Raw genomic sequence first — 22,928 nt, 5'->3', positions numbered from 1 at the left:
AAATAAAACATTTATTACTGCAGATGTTATTTTTATCTTACTACCTTAAAAAATGATAAGAATTTTTAAAGTTAAAAGTGAAATAATGTTTTTGCTTAAAGATTGAATGACATACTGACGAGTACTATATTTAAAAAATCAGTCACAAGTCATAATGGTTATTAGAATTACTTAACAAATTAGAATCTTATAAAGCTTAGTGATTATATTTGCAAGTAAATCATATTTTTTGAAATATTTTTTTCATATCGCAACTCAATTATCATTTAAGGTAACCAACCATATGCCATGAAAGTACATTTTTAAAATGTTGAAGTTTCTTCTTTCTTTGTTTTTTGGTAGTATGTAAATTTCAATAAATAATAAACAATCAGAGAAAATTTAAATGAATCTCACAAAATGCTTTAAAGGACAATGCAATACAATCAGAACAAAATGCAGTGTTAAGACACAATTCAAACTTGCTCTTGAACCAACTGTCTTCAAAGAAATCATATTAACTATATATTTAATATTTCTTTAAAAACTCACACAGAATCTTACATTTAGCTTAAAATATTAAATATATATATATATATATATATATATATATATATATATATATATAATAATTTTTTTAAAGTTGGACATACCATTGACACGCTTGTTTCATCCACTGATGCTAAATTAGTTGGAACATGAGATGTAATACCATTTCCTGTTTTCTTGCCAAGAGCTTTGACACTTTTTATAGGATTCAATTTTGCAAAATGTGAAGTTACATTGCTCAATGCTCTTGAACCAACTGTCTTCAAAGAATTCAGCTGACCTTCTGATATATTGCGGGGCATTGATGAAAATGATGGCAATTCGAGATGGAAACCATGGTTAGGACTATGTCCATGATGACTCCTATTGCTCCGAAAAACACCTGCTCTTACGCCAACCTGGGATAAAGGCATCTTGCTTTTCCTGCGCTCAAGTTTACCCTCAAAAATAGGGACATTTATTTCTTTTACAGATAGAGCAACTTTGAATGTTTCACAAATAGCTTTCAGTGATTCTGAGGAGAGAAAAAGAAAAAACACCATAGAGATATCGTAACATAAAATGGATAAAAAATTTTGTGATCAAAAATTGAGTATGATTCATATGGGTTTGCTTCTTAAGAAGATATTAGAACCTGAGGCCTCGTCCTAAACAAATCTTTAAAAAAATTATGTAAAACATGTCATAATAAAGTTATATTAGAAGAGTACGATTTCCTTGCTTACTTAATATTTTTTGTCCTCAATAATGCAAGAAGGCTTCCTAAAAATGTTGTTAAATAAAACAAGTAATGCAAACCAAGCAGAAAGTGTTTTTGATGATCAAATAATACACTGAAATGATTAAAAAACAAAGCCAAAGAAAACAATGAAAGAAAGAAAAAGGAAAAAGGCATGTAAGAAGTAATTTCCATTTCATTTTCAAGATTAAAAATATTTTACAAATTTTAAAAAAATAAAAATGATAAAAATTTCAAAAGTACAGTTTTAACTTTTTTTTTTGTCCAGTTGCATTCAGACCTAAGATACTTAGTTCTTAAGTTTTTTACTTTGATTACATCTTCAAATCTTCAGAAGTTGCAAAATGCAACAGCTCATTTGTTTAGTTAAGTTTTTACTAAATGTTCGATTTTTCATAACTAACAACAGTTATATAATTTTATTGATACAGATTTTTTTTATCTTGAATTATATAAAAACATTAAAATAAAAATATTAAATACTGTACTAAATACTTCATTAAATTATTAATTAATTAAATACTTAATTGTATTAAATACTTAAATAAATAGTAAAAAGAAAGAGAGAGAGAGATAATACTGCAGCTCTTATTCTTAAAGGACAGCCCACCTGGAGTCACTTATGAATTTAGAAGGAATTATACACTAAATATGATTCAAGATATTTATGTCCAACCTTACTGATTCCAGTGTAAAAAAAAATTTATAATTTAATAAATTACCTGCTGCTTCTTCCTCACTTTTAATTGGAACAGCCATGTTGTTGAAAAAACGTGTATTGGTAGAGCGGAACATATGAAAATATCCAGACTGTCCATAAACTGAATAATGTAAGCGTAAACAATAATGTTTTGATTTAAATACACCTGGTTCTGGACCTAAGAGAGAAATATATATACACATTATTATATACAAATCATTCATCAGAGAATAGAGAATCAAAATATAAAACATCTGGATGTTAATTATATGTGACAAAGAGAAATGTTTCCTTTAAATATTTGTTATATTAGCTAAAAATGTATTTAACAATAATAACATTTTGAATCCAATTATTTATATATTACATTTAATAATATCTACATTTAGTACGTTTTATTAAAATGTCATTAAATTCTATTATATATTGCGAAAAATGCAAAAAAGAAAACTTAGTAAAAAAAGTAAAAAGTAAGATTCAAGCAAGAAAATGAAACTAATTATCTATAAATTCAAAAATATAGAATTAGGAAGATTAAAAAAAATTACCCAATTCAATTCTTTCTAAATCTTCTAGTAATACATGTTGGTATTTAATAATTCTGTCAGTTTGATCATCGTATCTAAATAAAAAAAATAAAAAATAGAAAGAACAGTCTAAATTTTACTAAATTTGAAAACATGACTAACCGGAATTTTTTCATTGAAAGAGGTAAAAAATAAATAAAAATTGAAATATTTCAATTTCAAAAAAATTCATATCTTTATATAATGTTAGTGAGAGAAGGCATTTAAGAATCTGTTGCAGGGAATTCTAGTTTCAATAACTGGAAAAATTAATTTTAAACTTAATTTTTAAAAAGTTAAATATGCAAATCATAGAAAATAAATTTAAAAAAAAAGAGCTGAGATGAATGATATTATTAAATTAATGTGCTTTGATTGGATTAACAGAACTAATATGAATTCAAAAAGTATTCTTACTCAGCAACAAAATAAGAATCTTTTGTCAGGATCAGAATGGCATCCATGTCCTGTTTATCAGGATCACCAGTTCTGAAACAAAGAAAGCTTATTGCAATGATAGATATTTTCATCATTTTTAAAACAAATCTTAAATGCTTGGAAGTACATAATGTTAAAATTCTTAGAAATAATTAATTAAAACATGTGAATTAAAATTATTATATTGTTTTAATATCCAAAATTACCACAAATAAAAATTACAATTTAAAATATGTAGAAGCATTCGTAGCATACAAATGAGTTTTATATTAACTTTTTTACCAGTAAAAATTTTCAAGGGCCAAAACATTTAGTAGTTTATTTTTCAATTGGTAAGTGAGATGTAAAGTCACAATCAGTGACAGATATCTGACTAGGTAAGCTAGATTAAAGAGTTGCTGTAGTAAAGTCAATAATAATAATAAAAAATAATTTTAAAAAATGTTTTCATTTTGTTACCACATAAATAAATTTTTTAAAAATACAAATTTTATGAATTATAAAATATCATGACAACAACAATTATTTACATTGAATTATTTAATAAAATATATTTAGATATCATGTTTTCCACTCAAATCTGGGGGAGGGGGGATTTCTTTATGTATATACAGTATAAGAAGAAATACACTCTCCCTCTTCTAGTCTTGATCAATAAACAGAACAAAGGGGAATCTCCAACAACTCCACTTTACTTGAAATAACAGTATATTATATGAACATTTTTTAAAATAAAAAATTTTAAACATTCAAAAGTCATGTCCTAATTACAGTCTTCCTACTTAATACTTAAAAGAAATAGAAGAGTCAAATAAACACCACATTAATATGTTACTATTTTATCAGTACACATCTACCACTGTTCTTGTTTATTAAGTTAATAATTGAAATTCTTTTTCATTCATATTCAATGAGACAAAAATGTAAGAATTATCACAGTTCAAAAATCAAGAGCATTCAAATGACTAAGTAAATTTTTTATACATACACAGGATCTGCATCAATCAATGCCCATCCACCTAAAACCACCTCAGTGTCTGGAATCAATATTTTCTTGCAATCTTCTATCAGCTGTTTCACTCTTTCATGGTGTTCTTGCTCATTTATTTCATTTTCAGGATCTACCTCTTCTCGTTCAGGTGTAACAGCATGAATGTCTTCAGTAACAGGATTTCCCATCATCAAGTCAATTGTGGCTTGACGAAATGCATCTTTAAATCTATTCATATAGTATCTGAAAAATATAGATAGTATTTTTTCATATATATATACAATTATGACAGCATTGCAATTTATATTTTAAAAACTTAGTATGAAATATCAGATTAATTGCACATATCAATAATTTAAGCTATTACACAACCAATAATAAATTTAAATCCTACAAATCCATAATGATTGTAGGAAGAAAATCTAATCTCAATAGTGATTGTCCAAACATTAGTAACAAATATATATATATATATATATATTATCTATGGTAGCATACGATTCTGATTGGCTTTAATTTTTCTGCCAGTTATGTGTTCCTTTTTTCAAGAAGGAAAATTTTCTGTACAGTTGCTGAACATTCTGCAATGTCCATTAAAAAAAAATCCTTTAAAACACTCTACCTGTTTGCTGAATGGTAACCATCTTTCATCATTCCAGCAATTCGGCGCTCTCCTGTTCTAGTATAATCACCCTGTGCGAAAAAAGCAAAAATGTCTGAGTATAGCATGTTAACATGCAGCATGACTTTTGCACTTATAAATCAATAAATTCAAAGTTTAAAATTTTTTCAAAGAAATTAAAGAAACTTTCTTCGCCTGATGCTATTGATATTAATTCTGGGCCTTCCAAGATAATAAGAAATAAAAAGCTGAAAGATGCAAAAAATTTTCAATAAAAATTGATAACAATTATGTTTCAATTTGCAATAAAAATTTATGGAAAAAAAATACATTATTTTGATAATTAAAAAAAACTTTTCAGATTCTGGAACTATCTAAAAAAGAACAGAACAAAATATGCAAGAAAAATTGTGGATTTTGAAATGCAATATTTGCCTATTTTTATATATCCCAAGTAATGTTCTTTGTTTGTCTTCTTATGTTTTCATGTGATAATTTCAAATTAATCTATGCTCTAAAAATAATTTCTGATTGCTTGAACTCTGTATTCACTGTAACTTTATCTTCTAAATTGCATAGGCTATTATTTTTACCTCGAATTCAAAATTACAGAGACAGCAAATGTTTTCCTAAAAATGATGCAAGTTCAAAGTACTTTCTCATGGTTGGTCACTTCCTTGCTTTTTATTAAATATGCTGCTCATGGCTTGAATGAAGAATTTTGATAATATATAAAAATTTGATGATTTCCTTAAAATTATGAAGAATAAAAAGTGTTAAAGAATTCCATTACTGTTTTCTTCAAAGCACGTTTGACATATATATAGCATTAAAATTCTCAAGTTTATGTTAAAGAAATTTTATGTGTTTTAACATTTACACAACGCTATATAATAAGAGAAGGAAAAATTGAAAAAGAATGGTATTGAAAAAGCCAACAACACTTCAAGTAGCTATAAAGTGGTATCTGAGCAGGGGGATGAAAATAATTTCTCCTATCTTTTTGAACTTAATAAAAGAATCTTAACATCTCCTTTGTTTGCAACAATGGAATGCACAGAGATAATTTCACATGGCAATGGAACAGATTACCTCCCAGACAGTCTTTTTGACCAACATTATGCAAAATCAGCAAATGCAAATAAAAGCTTTTTTCCTTGATAGCAAAAGGCAAAATATATGGCAGATAACTCCTATCAACTACAATACATTTTATTCAAAAATATATTCAATTTCTTTAAATAGTTTGACTGAAAGTAAGTAAAAAAATAAATTTCATCATCTGCACAACTTTTACAGAACTTGTTATGTAATATTAAAAGAGTTCTGCATATTAAATAAAAGGTAATATAACAAATAAGAAGCATCATATGACTATATTCAATAAAAATTTGCAAAAATTCATTTCTAATTAGCACAATACATGTGGGAAATACACTTCTATGTTTTTTGCTGTCCACCACTAAAGCGTGGGTCATATAGAATTACATATTTAGATTTGTACTAAAGAGAATACTACATATGCGAGTCCAAAGCGAAATAAATCTGCATGTAATATGCACATATTTAACCACATGCATGGAAAAAATACAACATTTTTTTTTTTTAAATGAGTATTTAGTAACATTTGACAGAACTTTAACTTTTTAACTGCCCAATCATTTTGATATTATAACTTTCAGGTTGAAATTCAAAGTGCATGAACTAAACTTTCTTGTATTCAATCATAAAGCGGATACCTTAAGAATATTTTATTAATGGGTATTTAAGAAAATAAACATATTAATACAAGTTATTTGGTTTTCAATAAACTTGAAAAATGGGAAAATTTAGTTCTGCTGCTCAGAGGGTTAAAACATATTGTCAGATAAAAATAGAAGCAAAAATTAATGAAAGGATAATTAAATAAGTGACTGGACATCTAATGGCCCACATTTCCTTCATAGCTAAAACTTACTTTTAATGCCACTGTACCAGCATATTGACGACTGATAATGTCCCCATTATTTGCCCAAAGCATTTGAAAGATTCGACGGCAACCAGCAGGCAGAACTCCTTCAGGTGGCAGTAAGCCTAGTTTATTGAACTAGAAAACATAAAATGATTTATTGAAATTTACATGACGGTAGTAATTGAAATAAAATATAAATTCAAACTTTGATATTGATCACCTCTCTCATTGCATTGGTTTCATTAGTTCATAGTTCTCAGTAATAATCTTTTAAGAAGGGTAAGTAATAATCAAATAAAAAATTATGAATTTCTGACATTCATAACTTTTGATTTATATTTTCTGATTAAAAATAATAATCATGAAAGTTACATTTTATTATACTTATATTTGCTTGAATATTATACTCATTTGAATTTGTTTCAAAATTTTTCATATAAATTTTAGATTATTTATATAATTACATATATTCTTTAAAATTGCAAACAGCTTTTCCAAAGCACTAGAGAAAAAATTTAAAGAGTCTCCAACCTCTAGGCAAATATATTGTTACTATGTTAATGAAGTGTGATATATTTACTTTTATTTTATTCATAAAATTTACTTTTAATTATATAAATAAAATGCACACAACAAATGTAATTACTATTGCCGTAACATTTGAGAACAAAAATGCAGTTACTTAAACAATCAAAAGTATTTTCATATAATATACTTCAAAACACTTTGAAAATAAAATAAATGAAAAAAGAATTAAAATTAGGGAACAATTTGTATGAAAACCTGCTATCAATGAAGAATTTATTTTTTGTATTTTAAAGTAGAGTAAAAATTTTTCTTTTTTCATAATATGTTAGGAAGTAATAGAGGAAAATTATAAATAATTTTAATTAATAAATTTTGGATTTGATTTCAATTACATATTAAATTTCCAATTAAAAATCTAACTAAAATGTTGAAAAGCCTTTTCTTAATGTTCATCTATAACCAAAGAAGTAAATTACAAATTTGGCAGCTTTAGTTTCAACAGTCTGCCCTACAAAATATATTGAATGATTTTTTTCATCATGCTGATACTAATTTGCAAATAATTTGCTAGCCTATAAACATTAGCATGTTAAAGTTGTTCAGATGCTCATAATATAATTGGAGACATTTAAAAGTTTAATATTTTACAAATTTAATCACTATAATTTAAGTTTGTTTCAATTAAAAAATTTTGAGTTGATATTTTTACAAAAATCTATACAGATTAGGTGCAAATGAATGCAGGGAGGTAATTGGAAATAGTTCACCATTCTGTGGATTAACTTTCATTAACATCAACTGTCCCCAAGTTCATAAAATTTGTTTACCAAAATTGAACCAACTCGTATTTTCTGTACAACAGATTACTTTGAATTAATTAAATGTTTTCCCCCATAATGTTTTGCAAAAGCAGCTGTATCATAAGTTGTCTATGTTAAAATTGATTCCTTATAATATAATAGATTCAATTACAATACAGTAGTAAGAACGATGATTAAATAAACAGTAGCTCCAAGCCAAACTCAGATATCAAAGAAAAGATACTAAGACAGTCCAAATTTTTTAACTAAAAATGATAAGAAACATAGTTAAATAAATTTTCAATAGTGTATTTATTGCTATCATAAAAACAAATATTATAAATTAATTCATTTTAACCAGAAATTATAGCAAAAAAAAAAAAAAAATGCTCAATCCAAACTTGGATAGATAAGAAGATTTTAAAAACTAGTTAATAGTTCAAATGAGTATTTTGTATGCAAGCCTATGTTTATCATAGTAATTTTAAGACGTTTAGGCATATATTACACCAATTTCCCCCCAATATTACCTTTAATATTTTCCCATTTCTGCAACAATACCTTTTTCATTACATTTTTATTGGAAATGCCACATTTACAAACTTTTTTCTTAAGGTATTCCTATGAATTTTCAATGAGATTTATATCGGGACTTTAAGGTGGAATGTCCATAACATGAGGACAATTATATAAGAGCCAGCAATGCAATCAATAAGTTTTATGTTCTCAGATTATTATCCTGATAAAATTGCCTGTTGCCAAGTGAAAGTTTTTCTTTAAGATGTCGAGGTATACACTTGTACCCATTCTCAATAAATGCAAGGTTCTCATTAAATGGGCCAGCAGCTGAAATGGAGCCCCAGACCATTACTGATATGCTGTTATGCTTCAAGGCTGTTTTTATTCCTTGTTTGATTTTCTCCAGATGTAAAACTTGCCATCGGATCCAAAAATATCAAATTTGTCCTCATCAGTAAATAAAATATTTTTTCCAATTAGAAAAATCCTTGTTTTCACGTTCCTTGCGAATTTAAGTCTTACAATCTGATTTTGCTTACTTATAAAAGGTTTTTACCTGGCTTTTCTTCCACTGAGATCTGCTTTATGAAGCACATTTCTCATTGTTGATGGGCTGACTTTCTTTTTAATTCCTTTTCAACAATAATAGCTAGCTTTGGTGTACTAAGGAATGGATTTGCTTAGAACACTTTTCTTATTAAATATCACTCATATGCTTCAATGAAAATCTTTTTTTTGGCCTGTCTTATGCTTTTTTTCTCCCACCTGATTGCTGAATTTAAAGCATTTGAAGATGTTATGAGCTGTTGAATGAGTTCTGTTGTCAATATCTGATATTTCTTGCACAGACTTTCCGTCTTCAGCATGATTAATAACCAATTTTCTTAACTCATTGGCCATTTGGTCTTGACATTTTAATTAAAATAATATTTAATTTCACAACAAATGAAGACAACATAATTACGAAATTCCTCTGAACAACAGCAACGTTAATCATAAAATTTGCAGTAACTTTAAACACAGGGTTACTATTATTTGATACTTAATTGCGAGTTATCCAAGTTTGGTTTATGGGTTCTCTTTCACAAATTTTATTTTTAAGTCTAAATTGTTAATTATATTTTATGAATTAGCACTATTTGGTTTTGCTTTTAGCTGTACAATTAATTCACTTAAAAAAAGCTCTGTGTTTTTCTAATTCATTTCAGTTAAAATATGTTGGTAGAACAAGTTTTTTACCCTATAGTGTCCGAGTTTGGCTTGTAGAGGCTGTATGCACGCATGCACACACATACACACAACGTTCACTTTTATAAAATTACCTGGATATCCATAACAGTTTTGGCAAGTGCAGTTTGGACAATATTAGTCCGATCAAGACAATCCACGCAATTCACTCGGAAAACACCACGTTGTTCACAAATTAGTCCTTCACTGTCAGTCCTGATAAAAACCGATAGAACATTGAATATCATAATTTAAAACCAAAATAAAAGAGAAATAATATTACTACTTCAAAATTCTACAAAATTATTCAAAATGAAAAAAAAAAGAGTTTAATATTAAAAACAATATTTTAAATGAAGATTTAAACCAATGCTTTTATTATTCAAATAAATAGATTTTGCTTAATAGATTTTTATCGTGCACAAATAATATTATTAAATTAGAAAAATTAAATCTAAAATGACTTACAAATATTTTCTTTTAAAAGTAGGGGGAAAAAAAACTAACTAAAAAGCATTACCAGCAGTATCTCATGTCTCGAATGATATCTTGGATACTTTCAATAAGAACAGATACATTTTCGAATTTCATACCCCGGCTAGATGGAAACAAAGAGTGAAGTAATTAGAAATAAATGTTAGTAAAGTCAATAATTATTTCATTTTACAAATAGTTTGCAAACTTTATATATGGCTTTCAATAATAATTCACATAAAGATATATTTACAAATTACAGGATAAAACATTGCAGATATCTCTTATTATCAACTATTAGTTAAAGGCATTCAAAGTAATATTTTCTATTTATCAGTACTAAATTTAAAATATTAAAGTTATTAATAAAGGTAAAAAAAAAAGCTATACTCACCAGTATTCATGAAAATCAAAACTCACGTAAGTCAAATCAGGACAGCTGAACTCCAAAATATGTTTCAGATAAGCATCATTAATAATTTTTTCTTTTCCAGTTTGTTCCATTAAATTAATGATTACTACATGCTTATTATATATACTAAGCTCTTCAGCAAAATGTTTTTCAAATGCTGTCTGAGTTTCTTCCTCACCTTTAATAAATAAATGATGATTAATATTCCAACATTAATCATAGGCAAAAAACAAAGCATTATACTTAACATTATTATTAGCAATATACATTATTATTAGCAATATACTTAAAAATATAAAGAATATGTCTTTATAACAGAAGCATAATAACATTTTTATGAGTTCATTAATGTAATTAATAAAAATTTTAATAATGTAAATGCAAATAAATCTTGAATATACAATTATTTTATGTTACATTAAAAGGAAACATTAAATATAATTGATTTTGTTTTAAAGTTACTGAATATTTTTACGGCAGCAATCAAACAAAATATATTTATATAACATCCAACAAACAAAAAAATTATATATATAATATTTCTCGTACAGTACAACATAGATTATAATTTTTCACAAAAAAATAAGGTTTAATTAAATTAGAATTTTTTTTTAAATTTCATAATTGCTCTAATTACGATTTTCCCAAAATATATTATTCTTTAAAAATTTAATTCATCTGTTTTAGGAAATTGTAATTATTGTTGAAATTTCAGCTGCGTGATTAAACAATATTAAAAAGTTATGCATAACAATGCCAAAAATTTTATGCCATTTATTCAAAGGTTAACATAAAACAAATTCTACTGTAATACACCTGAATGTTATGAGAATTATGATGAAAATAAAGCAACTGTCAAACTTTAGATTAAAAGAATCTGACATTTTGCTTCATAGTTGAAATAATGAGAACAGCATACCAATTTTATTTTTCTTTTAATCAGCTAAAATGTGCAGGAGATAAAAAACAAAATGGGATTTACATAAAAATAAATAATTGCTAAATTAAAAAAAATCTTCACACAGTAATGAAAAACTTTCAGAACATTTAATTACATTCATATTATAATTTTCAGAGAAAAAAATATATCAGCTGCTTACCAGCAAACATAATCATATTTTGCATTGCAGTAAATGAAAATGCACTTGGTAAATATATGAAAAAAAGGAGACATGACTGTAAATTTTTCCTGGAAATACTTTCATTGTAAATCTTCTAGAGAATAATAGATAATTATAATTAAAACACTTGACATAGAAACCGCAAAAGAAGGAGGATAAAAGAATTTTTGAATAAAACAGAGTGCTTATAAAAGAATATTCTTGCTTTGAGAGGTTATAATTAGCAAATGAAAATAATTACTTAGATGACCACTCATTTTAATAGGAGCCCAATACAGTTATATATTTATATCAAAAATTTTAAAGATGATTGTCATAAGAAAAAGAACAATATCAAGATTTTAGAATTGATCTCATATTCTGTCAGGATACCTGGTATTACACTCGGAAGCTTTCTTCAGCTGTAACTTATAAAATTTGGAAATTTTTTTTTCACACAAATAATTTTAGTTCCGAGCTGGCTTACTGATTTAATTTTCTCAATCTGAGAAAGAAATTTTGATAAATTTATTACACATTCTTTTAAAACAAACTCAGCCACCATTTATTTTTTACAAAGACATCTTTTCTTTTAAATTGCTGTAACTAAAATGATATTTGGTATTCTACTTCCTGATCTTTGAACCATTTTAACTGTCTCATTTGTAGCAAATTCATTAATATACAATACATTCTATTGTACATTCAAAAATATCTTTTGAAGTTCCTAACAAATGAACCTTTAGAACATTCTCCTCACATAGAATTGTTTAATTTGGAATATTCATTTCACACATGAAATATTCATTTTTCACATGAATCTTTTCAAAGTTGAAAAATTCATTCATAATCATCCTAAGTAATGCAAAGAGAAACAGATTCTATAAATGTTTCAACAAAAACAAAAGCTTTAAAATCCTTCTTTATATTATACAATAATGGATGAGCTAGACCCACTTTGAGATACTATCAGAGATTTTTTAATAGTTGTATCAAAGTTTCATAATTATTAGAAATATTAAATTTACAACAAAATGTAGCTTTTATAAATGAAATCTTAACTTTATTCATTGCATCAGTTTCAAAGAAATTTTTTAAATAATATTTCTTTGAGCTTATAATAAATTGTATTAACCGGATTTTTTTTTCTGTTTGCTTCTACAAAAACAATTGCCTATTCTATATAAAAGGTATTATATACTCTTTATTCAAAAGGAAAATAGGAATTAAAAAACCTTTTGAAAATACATATTGATGGAAATAACTACTTGAAAAAAAATTAAAAAAAAAAAAAAATCCACGAAACAAATGAAGTTACAAAAATTGACAAACCTTTATCAAGTTGAGGTGGTGGCCTATATTTATAGCCAGGCTGACTCCAAAATATAGGAACTGAACCTCGAGTCTGAACAAACGAGACTGTATGGGAGGCAAATTCAAATATCTGTTCAGTTTCAACATAATTTGCGCATTTGCCTGATTCATCTACTCCCCTTCTTTTATAGCGTGTGCCAGCACGATGCCGACTTCGTCTTGATATTAAAGTCATGGAGTAATTTTTACCAGTTGAGTCTGGTAAAAGTACAGGAGGAGGGAAAAACCTCGCCCCTTCTGCTGAGAGAGATTCAGCATCATCAATGATGTCAATCCAACATTGTTCAATCTGCACAAAGCCTTGAATGACAGGTATTATCCAAGGGTCACATAGTGGGTCCTAGTTAAAAAAAGAAAATAAAAAAACATTTTCAGATAGCAGTTAATAATTTGTTTACAAAAATGTCAGAAGAAACTGACTTTTGGAAATTTTTTAATTCTAAGCTAATTTATAAATTCAACTTCAGTGATTTTTCTTATAATTATCTTTATCCTTATAATTATCTATAATTTAATTTAATCACATCCTTGTCTCTTGAAACAAGCACAGATTTCAAATGAAACACATGTCTAGGGTCATTAGGTTAAGGGAAAACTGTAGGCAAGTTGATAAAAAATTGCTATTAGCCTGGTTAGCAAATAAACAAATTTGTTAAATATACATGAATTATAAAATATTAGAATGCGAGTTCACAATGAATTATTAAAATTATCATTTAATAAACAGAAGTATAATTAATTGTATATTTATAGTACACTGGAATATTAATTATTCATTTAATTGATTATGATGTATTTTATTTCAAAAACAGTGTTAAATAAACTAAACTGATTTATTTTTAAGAGAGTCCTTATAATGTGTGCAGCCAGGGGTTATAAAATATTGAAATTTGTCTTCACCTTCGGCACTGATTTATCATGAGAAATATTTAGATTCTATAAATGTTACATAAAGATTAGCTGAAATTAAACTATTTGACACATAAATAATGCAAAATGTCATCTATTTCCATTCCTCACTCCCATTGCAAGAGAGAAAGAGAGAAATATTCTAAGATTTTCTAGTACAATTCTACAATTCAACTTTACTACAAAATGAAGAGAATCAAGTATGCGTTTTGGAACAGTACTTCTTTCCATTGACCAATGTTGATCCAAAATTTATTCATAACTACAATTTTGATACAAAACCATATATCAAATTTTATCCATTAGTTGAATCCAGTTTTTGAGTTAGCATCTTACATGTACAGAGCCATATTCTATAGATTAAAAATACTTTTATAATACTTCAGAATTTAAAATAAGGATATTCGTTAAAAGTTTGAAGTCAAGCTTTTTTGATGATAATAATGCTTTCTTTAGTATACTTCAAATTTCAGAAGCAGAATAAGGATTTTAGTAAATTTTCATATTTATTTGGTATGAAGCAATATTAGATAAATCTCTTTACCACCCCAAAAAGCAATTATCTCTAAATCAATCACATTCTTCATATATTTTATTGTTAAATAGTTCAATGATTTTGCTTAGTTTAATTTAACTATATTTGCGTTCCATTTTAATGCAACACAAGTGCTTTTTTGAGATCAACTTCGAAACATAGAACCATGATAAAACCTCAATAAAAATATGTCTAAAAACGTCAATACTTAATCTTAAAGAACAGATTTGGCCTCAATGGATTTAATGTGCATCAATCTACTTAGGTTTTGAACCCAGAACAATTGAACTGAGCTAAGACTTAGCCATCAAGCCATGATTCTGCTTATTAAAATTTGTTATAAAAGATTACCATGAAAGGTAAGAAATAAACTTAGGCTATTCAGGCATTAGGAAAGGCCTTGTTATATTGAAATATGCATTTTACCTTACATAATTACAATGATATTTTCTGAAAATAACAGTGTAAATACAATGTCCTTCGTGAAATGAAAGAAAATGGTATTTAAAGTATTTTAAAATATATTAATTATAAACATAATCAAATAAGAATGCAGAAAATGGAATGCATACAATCAAAATATAAATCTATACAATTTCTAGGCAATTACTAAGTCCAAGGTTAAATACAAGCTTTAATAAGCAATATTTAGTGTTTTGCTAAAATAAAATAACAGATAAATCTAAGACCAAAGAAAATTAAACTCTATATTTGTAATGTCATGCTAAATTATGAATGCAAAACAATTTACACGTCTTAATCAAAATGACACAGAATACAGATTTATCAATAATACAGAAAAAATAAATATATTTTACATAAATTAAAAAGAAGAAAATAACTGATATTTCTATTGCCAATAAATTAAAATAAATGATTTCTAATACAAACTAGATATTTTTAAATATAAAAATACAATCTATGATTTTTCTTTTAAATTAATGCTATAAGTTTTCTTCATATTTTTTTATGCTAATGGCATATTATAGTATCAGATGGTACAACCAAATAACAATCCACATAAGCTAGTAAGTACATAACCTAACATTTAATCAAGCATGCACACTTCTGCATTCAGAATCTTAAAGATTTTTTTTAACAATTATTAAAAGCAATTTTTGGGAATGTAATTGTAAATATTTTGGGGCAATCAAAGTCTAACTATACACAAAATAAATAACAAATAGAAAAAAAAAGATTTCTTTTCAATCAAATTATCATTTTTAGACAGATAAAAAAATGGAAACTACACATTAGCAAATGACAATACAAAAGTAATTTGGCAAAATTTTTTTACATACCTGAAGGTTTATTAATTCAGATAACATATATTTGTTCCAAAAGAAGCGATCGTCAATTCTTTTCCAAAGTGGTAATCCTTTATATTCTGGATCTTTTGATTGATAATACATCCTTTGGATGGAATTGGTCAGATCTCCAGTAAATGAATAATAGAATGAATCTGTATCAGTGAACATTTTTGTAAACTCCTGAAAAAAATTTAAAGAAGGAAAAAATTAGTCTTTTATAAACAAAATTGAACTTGAAAATAACAACACTCTAATTAATTCAAATTACCAGATCCAATTGCATTATGATAAAAATGCAGTTATAAAAATTTAATGATTTGGAAGGAGAGTCATAAAAACTTTTTAAGTGTTTCATTAATTTATTGTTTTGGATTTTTAATTTTAAATTGTTCAAACAGAATCTAAAAAATTTGGAATTCTGTAATATTCATTACATTATTTTAAAAAAGTATTATACAAGGTATTTTTTATTTCATACAATTTCTAATGTTTAAGATGTTTAATTTTAAAACAATTTTTTAAAAATAAATTAGATTGTCATTCATAATGGACTAAAACTTTTAACTGGAATCTCAAAGCTAAAAAAATTAAATGGTTATTATTATTATTATTATTTTTTTTCCCCTTCTTCCAAACCTTTAGTTTTTGCTTCAAAATCCCAAACAAAGAAAGCAAAAAATATACATCTGCTAACAAATAAAATGAAAATAAAATAATTTAAATCAAACTTAAAATTTAGTATTATAACAAAAAGTTCATGCAGAAAGAACTTGGGTTTCATTTTAATTTAAAGATAATAAATAATATTTTGAAAAATGTCTAATCACTTAATGATTACATACCTCAATAACTCTCTTTTCTAGTTTATCTCGGTCTCTTTGCTCTTTGGGTTGCTACAAAGAATTTAAAATCAAAAACCAGGAAGAAAATTTTCAAAAATATTTATACAAAGTTTTTTTTCCCTCATACATGTAATTCAAAATTATATAATTTTCACACACAGAAAAATATAATAAACAGAGGAATTAACCTACATTAAACAAGGTTTTACAAGGTAAATTTTGCATTTAAATAAGATAGTATACAAATCATGTATTTTTATTAAAGAATCATACACATAAAAGGCACACTAGAATTCATTTTTTAAAATCAGGACAATTTTGAAGCACAATTTAAATAAGATAATTAATTCTCAATTCATGAAACATAGTTGAGATTATTCTTTGGGTGAAAAAGTGCCTCAACTCCTTAAAAAAATGTATTAAAAATAAAAGAACAAAGATCACTTATTTTCATAAAGGAAAATTTTTAAAAAAAAGATATAAATAAAATGAAAGAGTGTAGAATGATTATACAACTGCAAAATGTTATTCAAAAAAGAAAAAAAAGAAATAAACTGCAGAAATTTCCCATATTTCGGAAAAAATAACATATTATTGTAAAATGTTATCCAAAACTGGTGCATGTTACTTAGAAAAGAATATGATCCCTAAATTTCAATCCAAAATGAATATACTAAATGTGGAAATCTTAGGGTAAAAAAAATAAAGGATTCATGTTTAACTCCTAAATTGGAGTATTGTATACATTCCTGGTTACTTAACATGCACTTTAATGGTCATTTTCTAATCAAAAGATTAACCCTTTGCATTCCAAAAAGCTATACATCTGTGCATGTAAGGATTCCAAAAAATTCTATTAAAATTTTTTTTATTAAACATTTAAAATAATTATTATCTAGCAAAAAAAATGAAAACAATGCATCTTTCATAATGGTGATTAGAAGTGCAAAGGATTATAAGAAGAAATCTAAAAATCTACAGTCCTAAGCACAATAGAAAAAAAAAAATATCTTCCATGCTAATTACTATTTCTACAAATATGACTAAAATCAATACATGCAAAAACTTTTTAACATTTAATTTGAAATAATATGAATGATATTAAAACATTTGTCCAAAATTTGAAAATATTACAATTTATTTAAATAAGCAGTGAAAAAATAAATTGCATTAAACTTTAAAGAATTCTAAAATTAATTCGTTATCTTTAATGAGGAAAAAAGGGAATGGTAAAAGGATAAAGAAAATTTTATTTGAAAACAATAATATATATAAAATATAAGCTTCAAAAGCAGAAAAAATACATTTAAAGTCCAACAATGCACTATAATACATCAGTAAGGGCGTCCCCAATTTAAGTAATAAAACAATACTATACATAACAATTTCAAAAGCAAAACTGAAAACATTGCTTTTCATATGAATGAAAAAATACAACAAGAAACAGATGAATTTCCAATATGATTCAAATTGATAAACAAAGTTATTCCACTAAAAAAAAAGGAGTGTTACTTGACTTGAAATTAAAAAAACAAACAAACAATAACACCATTTGTTAGCTGCCAGTAGTATGAAAATCATGCAACAGATACCACAGAGTCCAGTCCCCAGCAAAAAGCATACCTTTATAGCCAGTATTTGTGAAAATTGACTCCATGGCCCCAATTCCACTTGATCTAAAATGGCCGGAATAAGTATTCTACTTGCCAGGAGCGAGGCAGCTGAAATCAATGAGCTGTATACCTGTATGAAGAATTCTTTTTATGGAAAATGAATCATTTTAAAATCACTGAAATATACATTAACACTGCCTAACCCATAAATCTTTCAGAAATCCTTGTAGAAGAACAGAAGTCGAAGTTCCAAAGGTTTCTTATAATAATTACTGAAAGTAGCCAGAATATAGAACAATTCAAAACAAACCAGATCGGGAAATGAAAGAAATACTGCCTCTTACATAAAAGAAATGGAATTGAAAACTTAAAAAAATAATAATAAATTTAATAAATGGTTGTTTTCAATGTGGACTATAAAAACTTCCGGGAACCTAGAAAAGAACTGAAGTACATTAATAATCTAAAATCATCTAGAATAAGGGGGGGGGAAGGGGAATCAGAAAAACGATCTACAAAAATATAAAAATACATTTTACATAGAAAAATTAAAAAGGAAATTATGGCATCATTTAATATGTAACATTATTATGTGAGATCCTAAATCCTATCAAACAAACTGTAAGTAATATTTAAAAATATTAAAAACTTCTTAATGGCTGAAAGTTTTTAAAAATTAAAAAAAATAATAATAATTTTGATTTATTATAACAGATAATTTTTACTATTTTAATTTTATGATGCAAAACATTTATAATAACTGATTGAGTGATAACTAAAATAATCATTTATAAAGTTTCAAAAGTGGTAAGTAGAATAATCAAAAAATAATTTATATGAGATCAATTCAATTTTATAATCTTAATTTTAATAAATTTCACTGTATTGTTTATTTAAGTGTAATTTTTATCTTAAATAAATTGCAGTCTCTACAATCATACAATCTTTGTTCTGACAACTGCATGTAGACTATATGCGACATATATAAAAAATAACATTGTGGGAATAAAAAAGTTCTTAGAATACTAATGAAGAAAAGTGTTTTTAGAATAATAATGTTTAAAAAGGAAAATGCTTTTCTTAAGGTTATTTTCTAAACAGAAGATGATAATATTTTGTGATGTAACAACCGTTACATTCAAAATACCTTTAAAAATGATATTTGGTCTTAAAACTAAAAGTGGGTAAGGATCCCTAAAACATCATTTGAAATCAGCATTTTGATATTAAATAAAAAATGAATATTAGAAGTCACTCATTTTGCTTTACTATACAAAATTTTTTATAAATCCCTGTTTAGAACACTATGCAATCAAACAAAAATATTTTTTAAGAATTAGTTGACATGAAGTAATTTTTTGGTGCACTGGCAGCTAACAACATTAGTAAAAGAACATTATCTGCATAAATATAAAAAGAAACCTAGGAAATGCGATTTCTTTAGGAATTTAAAAAATGCTTCATACCTTCCTAGATTTAACTTGGGAAGTTGCTGCTTTTAAAGTATTCCAAGTTTTCTGAAAAGCTTTCTGTTGAACATCTGGGTTATTGGAGGGTTTATCAGCTTTCTTGGGATTGAAACGGTGTTTCTTGCAAACCTAAGAAGTAATTTGGTAAAAATTACATATTAGACGAATACAAAGTAATAATAAAATAAAATAACTGCTTTAAAATTAAAAAAGCAATTAAAAAAGAAATGCAAGTATAAATTTAAAATGAGAATCCAATTACATATAGTAAAAATAAAAAATTAATATACTGCCCATTTTTCTTCAGGAAAAAGAACTTTCAATCGATTTGTGACATTGCATCCTTAAAGAAGATGCAAGTCAATAAAAATACCACTATTTATCACTGTCATTTTAAATACTACCTATAATACATCTTAAAATATTTTTAACATCTATTTAATATGTTCCAAAAAAATAAAAATTTGTTAGCATGAGAATGGCCACATTTTCCCTTTAATTTCCTGTCCTTTAGAATAAAGTCTCATATTTAACTATACAAGGGTTATTATAAAATGAAGACTATACTCTTAAAGATTCAGTTTATAAAGATAACATCTGAGATAGTGATCCTAAGTATCTAAATCATAGAAGCAAAAAAGAATCAGCCACTAACTGGTTTAACTTGCATCAGGCAAATCTTTGTTCTAAGTAGGTCTCAAATTTACTAACATTTAATGACAAAGTCAAAACTTTGCCATCAGATCATCATAGTCCCAAAAGTATGCCTTAATTTTAGGGAATAAATTAGTTAAACATAATTTATAAAATCATATTATATTTATTGGCAAGGGGGAAAAAACTCTTCAGAAGTTTGAGATTGCAAATTTAAAATTACAGATTTTATTTTAAAATTCTTCAAAATATAGGAAGATATAATTTATAAGCAAATGTATCATTTAAATAGTCTTATTTCGAAAATAAATACAATTAATGCATTTACAAATTCAACAAACTATAGCAAATGTCAATATAATGCCATTATCAAACCTTTCTGTTACTGTTTCTGGAACTGTTTTCTGTGACTGTTTGAGGAACAGAATTACCTAAAAATCATTCACTACCAACTGTTGAAGTTTAAAATTTTGTATGAATATCCAATATGTTGATATATAAAATGAAAATTACTTCAAATAAGGGTTAAATTTTTATAATATTTAATCAGAAATATTGCATCGGTTGGTTCTTCTTTATACCCCATTTCTTGTATTCACGAATAACAGCCAATACTTGGTACCATAACATTCTACTGGAAACAAAGCTGAATAGGAAAATAATACCTTTCGTATAAGGGAATTTCATATAGAGTTATAATACTAGATTCTAAGAACATAATATTTTCTAAGTCAAAATCAATAATTATAATATTGTTACAAATCTGTAATGTTGATTCCCCGAATAGTTAGTTCAATCACTTTAAAGACCGTTTTACGATCAGCTCTGTTGGATGCGAGTCAATGATTACAGAGCTTGGCGACAAAATAGATAATACTGAAAACTTAGCGATTGAACCAATAGGAACCGAGATATGTTCCAGAACCTTCTCTGCTCGCCTCCAGGAACTATAAAAGGCCGAAAGTCTCAAGCCGAAGGCAGTTGTGTATAGAATCGTCGACGGTGTGGTGAATAGCATATAAGCCAGTTAACAGCTCTTCTACCCGAACGATCGTTTTGGTATAATGGTTTAGTTACTGGATTGCTAATCACAAGGTCCCAGGTTCTATCCTCGTGCATTCCCATACCGCTTCAAGGGGATAGCGAGGCAACGACGGAATAGTTGGATCAGTCCAGCAAAGCGCAAGCGTTGTGTGGAGCTCAAGTGATTGCTGAATTGAGCTGTGTGCCGAGTCCTGATGTTTATTGTAGAAGCAGCATCGAGCCGTGTGAGGAAGCAGCCAATCGTGTAGTAGTGAGTCGGCAGTTGGATGCAATTAAAGCGAGGAGACAGTGGAGAATTGCAGGTCTACCGTAATTGCAGGAGACCGTAGGGTGAGGCTACGAAGATTCCCTCCTCCTGCTGAATTTTGCTTGGCCGCTTTGTTTGCTGTGGTTGTTATTACTACTTGTGGGCTACTGTTTGTTGTAGCTACTGTTTGCCTGTGTTCGGCTCGGCTGTATATTTGTTGTCTGCGTATTCTTCAATAAATCTTCAATAAAAGTTGTCGTCCGTTACTAAAGGACTGTTTCTTTCATCGACCAACAAATAGAAAAAAAACCCTGGAAGTTCCGTAATAATATATATTTTTGTATTTCTACAGTTTTAGAATTCAGTGGTATGACAGCTTAATATTTAAATATGATTTTAGCAACACATCTTTTTCTCAAAGAACACATATACATATAATATACCAAAAAAAAAAAAAAAAAAGGGACAAACTCCAGTGTATGAAAAGCAAGCTATTTAAAATTTTAGTGGCATGCAAAATTTCACAGGAACACCTAAAATGAACGTCAATTTAAATGAATTCATTTTATTTTATATATTTAAAATAAATATCAATATTAATATTTTAATTTCAATTTAAATAAAGTAAAATGTGATTAAATATCATAAATAATGATTTTTAATCAATTTTTCTAACATTTGAAATTAAAAGCCTTATCTTTTGTGTTGAATTATTTCATTACACAAACTCATGTGTCCTGACTTTTTTTCTATCGCTGCAATAAAATAATGAGAAACAAAGATATATTATTTATTTCATACATGGAATAAATGCTCTTTCTTGGAATCATTCTTTCCTTTATTTTTCTAAATACGTACCTCAAATTCAACATCAGGTAGATGTTGTTGATTTAAGGGCAACAAAGCAATTTTTTGTATCTTGTAAACATCATGACCACCTGGTAAAACTCCAACAACAGCACGATCTTTAACCACAACCAGACGTTTGTCAATATCTGCAGGATAATACTTTCAGTTACAACCAATTCTGCAAAATTTTATCTTAAAAAAAGAAAATGTTATAATTTAGGGAGCAATTTCTTACCTTGTTGAATAGTAAATTTTCCTATAACACCAAATACAATTCCTATACATACAAAATCAGTCAATTTTTCTACTTCTTTGGCTGCAATAAAAAAGAAAATTAGTAAATTACCCAAGTGAAATAAAATAAAGATAATTATTGGTTGAGTGCCAATGTATGAGTAAATTTGAGTGCTTTGCCAGTAACATCAGGAAAAGGGAAAACTTCCTTTTGCAGCTTATACAAATTTATAAATTTTTAGAAGCATGTTTA

The 22,928-nt window shown here is 26.6% G+C and overlaps 1 protein-coding gene across 1 annotated transcript in view; it reads right to left on the bottom strand.

The window, feature by feature from the left end:
* LOC129975695 (phosphatidylinositide phosphatase SAC2-like) overlaps window positions 1–22,928 on the bottom strand; it is a 38,625-nt gene that overhangs the window by 3,029 nt on the left and 12,668 nt on the right. Inside the window, exons 2-18 of the mRNA XM_056088829.1 lie at window positions 22,677–22,757; window positions 22,451–22,587; window positions 19,645–19,776; window positions 18,189–18,308; window positions 16,566–16,616; window positions 15,715–15,903; window positions 12,928–13,309; window positions 10,478–10,673; window positions 10,130–10,207; window positions 9,705–9,825; window positions 6,542–6,670; window positions 4,585–4,655; window positions 3,960–4,205; window positions 2,951–3,022; window positions 2,516–2,589; window positions 1,990–2,145; window positions 633–1,042 (exon numbers count right to left, since the gene is read on the bottom strand). Of these exons, the coding sequence (XP_055944804.1) occupies window positions 633–1,042; window positions 1,990–2,145; window positions 2,516–2,589; window positions 2,951–3,022; window positions 3,960–4,205; window positions 4,585–4,655; window positions 6,542–6,670; window positions 9,705–9,825; window positions 10,130–10,207; window positions 10,478–10,673; window positions 12,928–13,309; window positions 15,715–15,903; window positions 16,566–16,616; window positions 18,189–18,308; window positions 19,645–19,776; window positions 22,451–22,587; window positions 22,677–22,757 (2,645 nt within the window). The remainder of the gene's footprint in view (window positions 1–632; window positions 1,043–1,989; window positions 2,146–2,515; window positions 2,590–2,950; window positions 3,023–3,959; window positions 4,206–4,584; window positions 4,656–6,541; window positions 6,671–9,704; window positions 9,826–10,129; window positions 10,208–10,477; window positions 10,674–12,927; window positions 13,310–15,714; window positions 15,904–16,565; window positions 16,617–18,188; window positions 18,309–19,644; window positions 19,777–22,450; window positions 22,588–22,676; window positions 22,758–22,928) is intronic.

The sequence above is a fragment of the Argiope bruennichi genome, chromosome 7, assembly GCF_947563725.1.
Source record: "Argiope bruennichi chromosome 7, qqArgBrue1.1, whole genome shotgun sequence".
Lineage (NCBI taxonomy): Eukaryota > Metazoa > Arthropoda > Arachnida > Araneae > Araneidae > Argiope > Argiope bruennichi.
The sequence above is the reverse complement of the archived record's forward strand: the minus strand, read 5'-3'. Positions and strand labels throughout refer to the sequence as shown.